Raw genomic sequence first — 8977 nt, 5'->3', positions numbered from 1 at the left:
ATGAATTATTGATCATTTTACTCAGCTAATTAGTACCTTTTAACTTCTATCTATATTAGCATGTAATATAGCCCTAGGGAGTGAACCTGAGTGCTCACTCCCTGATCATCTGCTCTGCATAACATGCTAGTGTACTATACACTATATTCTGGAGTAGAATTGTTTGCAATAGTCCACATTCAGTAGCTCTGCTCCTGAAGGACCACCAGCTGAAGAAGGCTGACCACCAAGAGCTACAGCGCTAGGAGACTAGGGCCCAGCTGCACCAAAACCAACCTGTAGTCTGGTTAGGCAGCAACCTAGCATTTTTGCAACGTGAAAGCCTGAGAAATCATACAGCAGAGCTACAGGCAAGTTCTCACAGCACTTTAGTTGCCTTTCTTGGAAAGAGGCTGGTCCCAAAATGGACCACTGCCCATTCTTCCCGTACTTCTATGCATGAGTAAAAACCAATGGTAAGGGAACCATTTATTAAGCTGAATGATATGCTGTGGGTTTTCAGCTAGGGAGTTTGTAACAGCTGAAGAGAGCAAGCTTGAAGTGCTCTGTCTTGACTTGGCAAGAGCAAATAGGGAAGGCACAGGGGTGTGTGGTGCACACTGCCTTAGAAGTGGTGTCATCGGGTACAGATAATGCCCATCAGCAGGTTCTCCATGTGCCTAGTTGGAAAAGTAAATAGCAGCGTTAGAGCAAGAGAGTGCCAAGGAGTTCAGCTGGGCTAATACTACTTGGCTTCTGTGCCTCTGGCATCTTTCACTGGGTAGATGTAACCATTCTTTTAATTGCCTTGCTTTGCTCCTTCCACAAACATACACAATATCCAACTCTGAGGCAATAGACATGTTTCTAGTGAGTTTATGTAGGAGAGTTACTATTCAGGATAAATACATATTTTGGTAACAGTATGTGAAGCAAGAGCATCACAGAAATGAACTGTAGTTTCCATCATACTGTGGCAAGGGGTGGGTCTTCCTGATGGGGCAGAAACAATAAAGGCAATGCATCAGGCTTTTGCAGGTCTAGTCCTCCCCGGAAACCCTAAAAAAGAAAAAAAAAGGGAAGGGGGAAGAAAAGTAACAAGCATCTTAAATGATGTGTTTCCTGGGAACTAACAGCAATACTGGCTACATTATTTCCTTTTTTGGCCTCCCTGCTTTCTGACACCAAGCTTCTCAGCAGCATGTACCCTGCTGCCGTGGTCTAGATTTGACTAATGCAGTTTAAAATAAACTCTCCTAAGTCTGCCATTTGAAGAATGTGGATCATCTCATGGATCTGACGTAGGGCACAGCCATGTGAACAGTTACTGGGCACCGTTGTAGTAATGCAGGCTCTAGCAGAGGAGTGGGAGTAGAGTGAGGCCAAATGACTTAAACCAGACCTGCTGCTGATACAGCGGGAAGCTGTGCCCTCCGGGATAGCAACTGGTGGCTAAGGGATGTATCTGCGTTACTCAGCCAGTAATTCCAATCATGTTCCTTCTGTTCACAGCTTCTTTCCTTGGGATCCTGTGCTCTTCAAGCTGGGCACTCTCTTTCCCCTCAGCCAAAGCCCCCATTTGGGAGCTCACCTCCACGTGAAAGCTGATTGTTAGCACTAGGCTAACATTTGGTGCCAAAGATAAAAATTCTACAGCACAACAGATTTGATCACTTAATTGTCTTGCCTGAAGAACACTGCAATTTCTTCCCCTGTTTGGCTCTGTGGGCGGAACAGGCATTTCAGTATACGCTGCCACGTTCATTACAGGGAGTTCTTCCATGCTAGAGATATTAACATCTTTGTTATTGCTGCCAGTTCTCTCCTCCCCCGTACCAAGCGGTCGCCTGAGCTAGAATTCCTTTTAAGGACAGACTCCCAGTAGTAGTATTCTAGAAGATCTAGAAGATCTCTTCAGAGGTCAGTTCCTTCTGCTTTCTCAGAATCCTGCCTCCCCCATTTTGCTTAGAAAGTCATTATTAAGGATGTCAAAACCACTGGCAAAAAATATCACAGGAGTTTTAGAAATCGGTGTCATAATTACCTCTTTGTAATCATTAACAACTCAAAACCATAGCATCTGAGTTTAAAAGTTTTATGCAAGACAAAATGTTTAACATTTAATATAAAATCAGAGTTTGACATAGCTTATTTTTCAAATGTCATCCTTTTTCTGTTCATCAGCTGACAATTAGAAGATCACAATTAAAAAAAGTAAATCCTAAATGCTTTTTTCAAAAGCCTTAGAAAAACATTCATAAAGTGCCACCCACTAAAGCACCTAAACAAGAATCTGAGAGAAACACCTATTAGGATGTTAATTTACTTCATTGCTGCTGAGGACTAAGCTGTCAGATGGCAATTTGTGGAACTGTCAATGTAACAGCCATACCAGCCAGCAAAAACATCATTCCATAGATGTGGCCCTGCCGGAGCATTGTCTTGGCCCACAACGGGTATGCAGAGGCACCCTCCAGCACAGTGTCGTGGGGACTTCCAATGAAGAGATGCTAACACCACCTAAGCCCAAGAACCCTGGCGGGTGGGAGGTGTTGGAGTCTAAGGGAAACGATCATCCCTGGCCATGGGCTTACTGCAAAAAGCCCAGGCAGCTTGGACAGAAAACAGGTGCAGATTTTTGCTGCTTTTTACTGGGATAAAAATCACTCCCCACTAGAAATCACATCAAAAGGCACTGACCCTTGGAACACCTCTACGTTCTCCTCTCTGGCCTTGAATGTACCATACCATACAAGCACCCTTCTCTTCCCCTGTCCCGAAACAGGGGCTCAGAACAACCACAGCCCAACAGTGAACACATGTTAGTTTGTTCAGCAGCAGCCACATCCCTCCATGCTCGAGTGTCTGGATGATGCTCACAAACACGTTTACCCAGAAGAAAAGGCAGCAGGCTCTGAGGGCTCTCTCCACCCGAATTCGTACCCCATATGAGGCATCCAGGGGAACAGCTGTGTATCCTCCCAACACCAGGTAGCTGCCTATGGTCCACAGGGCCTTCTCCTCTTCACCAGCTACCCTGTGTGGTGCTTCTGGTGCCGCACCAGCTGGGGCTGGAAGCGAAAGCTTTCCCCACACTGTCCGCAGCGGTAGGGCTGCTCCCCGGTGTGGATACGGGTATGCTTGATGAGGTTGGAGTTGCCACTGAAGCCCCGGCCGCACTGGCCGCATTTGTAAGGCTTCTCGCCAGTGTGAGTACGAGCGTGATTAATGAGGTCAGAGCTCTGCCCGAAACGTTTGCCACACTGCCCGCAGGCGTAAGGCCGGATGCCGTCGTGGGCTCGCTGGTGCTGAAGGAGGTGGGAGTGTTGGCTGAAGCTTTTCCCGCACGCTGGGCACTTGTAGGGCCGCTCGCCCGTGTGCATCCGCTGGTGTTTGATGCAGGTGGAGCTGTCGCTGAAGATCTTCCCGCACTCGCCACACACGTAGGGCTTGAGCCCGGTGTGGATGCGCTGGTGCTTGAGGAGGTTGGAGCTCTGGCTGAAGCTCTTCCCACACTCGGTGCAGGTGTAGGGTTTCTGGCCCGTGTGGACCCGCCGGTGCTGGATGAGATGGGAGCTCTGGCTGAAGCCCTTGCCACACTCCCCGCACAGGAACGGCCGCTCCCCAGTGTGCATTCGCTGGTGCTGGATGAGGTGGATGCTCCGACTGAAGCCCTTGCCACACTCGGAGCAGATGGTGGGCCGCTCGGCGCGAGGGGCTCGCCGTGAGGCTGCTACCACCCTTCTCTTCTGTATTGTCGCCAAGCTGATATCACAGCAAGGCAGCTTGGCCTCCTCTTCCTCCCCACAACCACCTTGCTGAGCCTCTAAGGAACCACACTGACTTCCATGGCTGTCTCCCAGCTGTTGCTCTCTTCCTCCGGACCCCACTGCCAACACATCCTGAAGATCTGCACTTGCAAGGAGACCTAACTCACCACCTGGAAAAAAAAAAGTGTGACTGAATATGCTGCTTGCTGGAAGGCAGCACAGCAGTGAACGGGCAAGCTGTTATCCTAGGGAGCCTGGTCTGCACTGTGCAGAAGAAGCAGTAAAGGGAAGACTGAGAGCAAATGCAAACCTATCTGCAGGAGGCTGCATTGGCCCCACCACACAACCCAGGGCAGATGTGCTATAAACAGCAAAGCCAAGAGCAGTGCTACAGGTGTCTCCCTGCTCCCAAGAAATGTTTGTATTTTGCCTTCTTAATACAGCCTCTTAACAGCAGGCTGACAAAGGCAAGCTGTCTGCCTACCCTGAGAGGGAAAAAGCAGGCCTTAATACGACCTGTATAAAACAAAGTGGCTTAGCTAACACTCAGGTAGCTACAAGAGCATTTTGCATGTTCTGTGTTTATGAACTTATCTAAATTATTCCTCACCCATGTGTGTCTCTTTCAAGGCCTTGTGATCTTGTTCTCCTTGGTCCATCTGGGCAGTTACGTCAGCTTCAGCAATGGGGAATCCTTCTTTCAAAAGCAAACAAAAGTAATCTTAGTTGAATACTCAGCAAGAGCTTGTCACATATCTTAAGATCTACTGCCCCTGCTGAATATATGGAACAAGCAGAGTGGTTGCACAAAAGAATGGAGTCAATGGAACAACACACATTTACAGATGTCCTGTGCACTGCTGAGGTAACTGGTGTCAGATACTTTCCCTTAAAGGTGATTCAAGCTTGCATCTCTTCTGATAAGAACTATACATTAGGACACACACCAGACACGCTGGACTCAGAACTGGTCGACAGCAATCATAGACATAGGTGTAAGCAAGGAGCAAAACCCAGCCATACTTAACATTTCTTTGATGATAGCCAGAAGACTAATTACTCTCCTCAGATTATTTTAAATGGAAACTGACTTTTTAGTCACCAGGAACTGATTTTCTTACTTGCTACCTCATCTTTCTCCTCCAACACTCTCAGGCTGAGCCAGCAAAACCCAGCAAAACAGGCGATTTGATGTCTTGTCTACTCTACCTGCATTCTGTTAGTCCCCAGCCTGGCATCCCTACAGAGCTCCAATAACCACCATGAATGCAACTGGCAGGTAGGGTGCTCTTACAAACACCATCAACATGAAAGACAAGAATTTTTCCTTCAGTATCTACTATTTTAAGGCCCAAACCAGCCAAACAGAAAGCAACAGCAGTTAGCATTGAGAGGGCAGTCATTAGCAGTTGCTGCAGACAAAACGCAGAAGAACAGAGAAAATACAATGGTAAGGACAGTCCCATTTTTTGGTAAAAAGTAAGAATCTAACATGGCAGGGAAAGAATACCATGTGGATGAATCTAGGACCAGAGACTGACTTCCATCAAAGCTAAAGCCAAGACTGCTTATGGGAATATTTTTAAAGTATTTAACACATTACATTTTTCCTCCCTTTTAATCTTTATAGTTACTTAATACTAGTTTGCATCACTTCAAAAATATACTCCCTGAACTCTGCCTCAAGCTACTAATCTCGCTGGACAACCAGTACCTCTGCACAACTACTCAAGCTCCAGATGGCACCGACTAACTGGACAGATGGGCATTGGTGCAAACTGGTGGTGCCTGGTCCTGGACCGCTTCATCCATCACCAACAGCTATTTAATGGCAGCTAAAGGGTATTAAGCAATTAGACGGTGTCAGAATCAGAGGGACAACTCAGATGAAGGGAACAATTGTGGACCTCGAGTGCCAGTGATTACAAAACCAGCAGTCTTGAAGTCTTTTTTGTATGTGGCAAAGCTGCACAAAAAGAAAGGGAGCAAGCAAAAGAGAAAGACTGTACTCTTGAACTGCAGAACCATGAAGAAAAAAATCACATAATAAAAAAAAGAAGAAGCCTTAAAAGCTCACAATCTGAGTTCCTACTTTAAATAACTGGTGAATGCTGAAGTGGACCACCCCTGCAGATGGATCATTTCTGGCCGTTCAACACTGATGTACAAAAGGAGGTTGCTTTCTGCAGCCCTACAGCTCTCAGGACTTTGCCACTACCAGGAATTTCTACTGCAACAGTGTGGCAGTACAAGCCGACCAAGCTATTTACGTGCTGCAATATGTACCAGATGGTCCACCCCCACTTTAGAGTCAAAACCTTGTCCACATACAGACCTCTCCCCCAGGCAGCGAACCACAAACAGCAGGGTTTCTCTCTGAAAGCTGTCAACAAACAGCAACTCCGGAGAAGCAAATCCCTCCTCAGCATTTCAGAGGTGGTACCAGCATCTGACAAATGTCCAATAATCACCACTCGGAGAACTATCTAAGCAGGCAGACAAGGTAGAAGGAAGAGTTCCCTTCTGACCCTGCAAATATTTCCTAGCTGGGGTTGCCACTGACACACTGCTGCTAGGCTCAGATTTCCTATGACAGCTCAGCAGAAAGCAGATAACCTCTCTACGAGTAACAAGCTAGTCTGCAGTAAGAATAAGAAAATAGTTTCTTCCTTTCCCATGATCACAGTCATGTCTCTGCAAAAAGAGGGGACAGACCTCATTATCAGAGGGGACATTCCTTCAGGCAAATCATCTGTTACCAGAAGCATATCCTTGGGCGCACTGAGTTATCGCTTGAACATAGAAAATGAACCAAAGAATGTCGGGGGTGGAGTGGGGAGCAAGTTACTGCAGGCAACACCCAAAGCTTTACTAAAACAAAGTAGGAAGGGTATTTGATTTGGACCTCCAGCAAGGGCTTTTCAAACACACCATACTGTTGCCAGGGCCTCGGTTTTAGTATTATACACATCTAAATTTTGTAGCTGGGTCCTACAGTTTATGTTCTTTACCTTGGCTACTTTCTCTTCCGACCGCTCGGCTCTGTATTCCTCCCATGGCCGTACCAAGCTGTGGAGGTTATGGGACTCACAGTCATGCGGAGCTCCATGCTTTCAGCTTCGCGTGCTCCTGATGTGCTGTCAGTGGCTAGGCCTTCTCCACACGGTCATGCCAGGCACAACAGAGCAAACCTGCAATTCAGAAGAAGGTGTTCAAATCTTTCTTCCCCTGCTATTATCTGGGATAGATAATGCTCACAATAAAAGCAAATGGTGGAGACATTTTAATCACAGAAAACGGTCAATTATGCAGCTGCACACATTTCTCTTGGTGTGATGAGAGTCCCCTTCCCTGTACCCACAGATTTCTCCATAAACACTATCCTCCTACCCGGCTAGGGATGCTGGGAGGCACCGGGGCACTGGCAGAGCACCCCGAGGCACAGAGGGTGTGCAGGAAGGGGCACGTTCGGCCTAGGTATTGAGAACATGGACTTTCCAGAGCTGGGGCAGGACGGCAAAGCTGTCTGTCTGCAATGCTGGTGAAAAGCGCTGGCTGGAAACTAGGGAAAGACGCGTTGATTCTGCGGGAGGTCAAAAGGGACAGCAGGAGGCAAACTGCATTCCAGATACGGGATGCAAGCAGACAAGGATAGCAACTAGAGCACCGTGGGACCTGTAAAAAGGGCAGGCTGGCCCTCCCCTTCTCTCAGATACACTTTTTCTTCCTCCCCGGGTAGCTGCTTCTTCCACAGGGACACGGTCTCCGACACGAGTGCGCAGCCCGGCTCTCAGCGCGGCTGCCCTCCTCCTGAGCCGCCGCGGCCCCGCGCGGGCTCCCCCGGCGCTGTCCCGTCCCCTGTGTGGACAGCCCTGCCCAGCCCAGCCCAACCCCGCCGTGCAGCGCAGCGCCCTGCCTGCCTACCTGCCAGCCACCCCGCCGCGCCCCGGCGGCAGCAGCTTCCTGCTCCGCGGGCAAAGGGCGCTTCCTGGGCGGAGCGGGGCGGGCGCCGCCGGGGCCCGGAGTTGGCCCTGCGGGGAGGCCTGGCGGGCGCGTTTCCACGCCGACTTCGCGCCCCGCTCACTGCAGTCCCTGCCGGGGGCAGCTGCCCTGGGCCTCTGGGCTACCCGGCGCCTGTCTGTCCAGAGACGGGTACTCGGCGGGCTTTAGCGGGAAGAGAGGCGGGTTATTCGCGTTGAACGCCGTACCTCTCAGCAGGTTGTCGCCCAGAGGCAGGCCCTCGCCTGCACTGGGGTTTTGGAGGAGCTCTGTTGTTTTATAGCCTCCATGCAGGTTTTTTTTACCTGCAGTGCTTCACCTTAACAGAGTCGGGTGCTTTGACATCTGACTGCAAAGTGTCACTTCAGGTGTGCAGGGAAGCAGCTGAGGTCAGGTGCAAAGTGCTTGTTTGTGGTAGTAAAGAGGACGTGCACACAGCAGCCCCTGGTGAGGGCACCATGGCAGGCAAGGTGGGAGAGGAGCTAGGAATTCACTTTGTTCTTGAATTTCTACCTCAAAAGGAATTTCTGCAGGGGAAAGAAATGTGCACATGGTTTTACAACATGGTGCCTGTTCTCTGTAATTTCTCTGTATAACTTTTACTTGGAGTGAAGAAGGTAGGCAACTACCCATGTTTTTATGAAATGTGGTAGGAAACCTGAAAGTTCAGGTGAATAAATGAGTTCTTCCCTCACTGCTGGTAGGGAGGTTCTTCCTGTATAGTAGGTGTTAGAGGAAAGGGTTTACTTAGGGCTCAGCAGTTCTGAACTTAAGCTTGGAGATCTCCATCAGGACACTAGAACACAACTGCTGTTGCTGGGGAGCTGTTGCATCCCGGTACAGCAGCCAACCCTTTCCCCAGGAAATTCCCAGCAAGACCCTGCACTTGGAGCAGTCCCCAGACACCTACTGGTTTAAACCAGGCCATTCTGCTTTGTTACACCCACTACAGCACAGGGCTCTAGCGCTATCCCAGCTGGCTGCTTTTTTATGCAGCGTGGAGCCATTCATTCCCTTGGCCTTGCAGAGTCAGGAGTCTGCTTCTGGGGAGCTACACCTCAAGCCTGACAAGGACCAGCAGTGTATGAGAGCACTGCTACTCTTGTAACGGTTACCCGGACTTCTGCTGTTTTCTTGTCATAGTGACACTTTAAATTTCCCTGCCACTTTACCAGGGGACCAGGGGTAGGTTTGAGTACACAAGGAAGCCACAAGCACAGGCAGGAGGC

General features: G+C 49.1%; 1 protein-coding gene across 4 annotated transcripts; it reads right to left on the bottom strand.

The window, feature by feature from the left end:
* Positions 1-854: 854 nt before the first annotated feature.
* Positions 855-7730, bottom strand: LOC104552641 (zinc finger protein 239). 4 transcript variants are annotated; one of them, XR_009819308.1, is made up of 5 exons: positions 7425-7592; positions 6761-6940; positions 4360-4446; positions 2923-3919; positions 855-1038 (listed from the first exon to the last, which is right to left on the bottom strand). XR_009819308.1 is itself a non-coding variant. In XM_062002928.1 (4 exons), exons 2-4 carry the CDS (start codon positions 6804-6806, stop codon positions 3012-3014), a joined length of 1038 nt encoding a protein of 345 aa, XP_061858912.1. In that variant the 5' UTR covers positions 6807-6940; positions 7425-7592; the 3' UTR covers positions 2093-3011. The 4 variants fall into 4 exon arrangements, 3 of the variants coding, with proteins under 3 accessions (XP_061858912.1, XP_061858900.1, XP_061858894.1); XM_062002928.1 differs by lacking the exon at positions 855-1038 and having other exon boundaries at positions 2093-3919; positions 4360-4443; XM_062002916.1 differs by lacking the exons at positions 855-1038; positions 7425-7592 and adding an exon at positions 7674-7730 and having other exon boundaries at positions 2094-3919.
* Between the last annotated feature and the right edge of the window lie 1247 nt (positions 7731-8977).

This window comes from Colius striatus, chromosome 1 (genome assembly GCF_028858725.1).
Source record: "Colius striatus isolate bColStr4 chromosome 1, bColStr4.1.hap1, whole genome shotgun sequence".
NCBI classification, from domain to species: domain Eukaryota; kingdom Metazoa; phylum Chordata; class Aves; order Coliiformes; family Coliidae; genus Colius; species Colius striatus.
The sequence above is the reverse complement of the archived record's forward strand: the minus strand, read 5'-3'. Positions and strand labels throughout refer to the sequence as shown.

What these genes read in the sequence shown, in the direction of transcription:
- LOC104552641 (XM_062002916.1), bottom strand. Translation starts at nt 6,806, where the DNA reads ATGGGAGGAATACAGAGCCGAGCGGTCGGAAGAGAAAGTAGCCAAG. An exon ending in CGGAAGAGAAAGTAGCCAAG is followed by an intron (nt 4,447 to 6,760) that starts GTAAAGAACATA and finishes TGCTTTTGAAAG; the next exon opens with AAGGATTCCCCATTGCTGAA. An exon ending in CTTGAAAGAGACACACATGG is followed by an intron (nt 3,920 to 4,359) that starts GTGAGGAATAAT and finishes TTTTTTTTCCAG; the next exon opens with GTGGTGAGTTAGGTCTCCTT.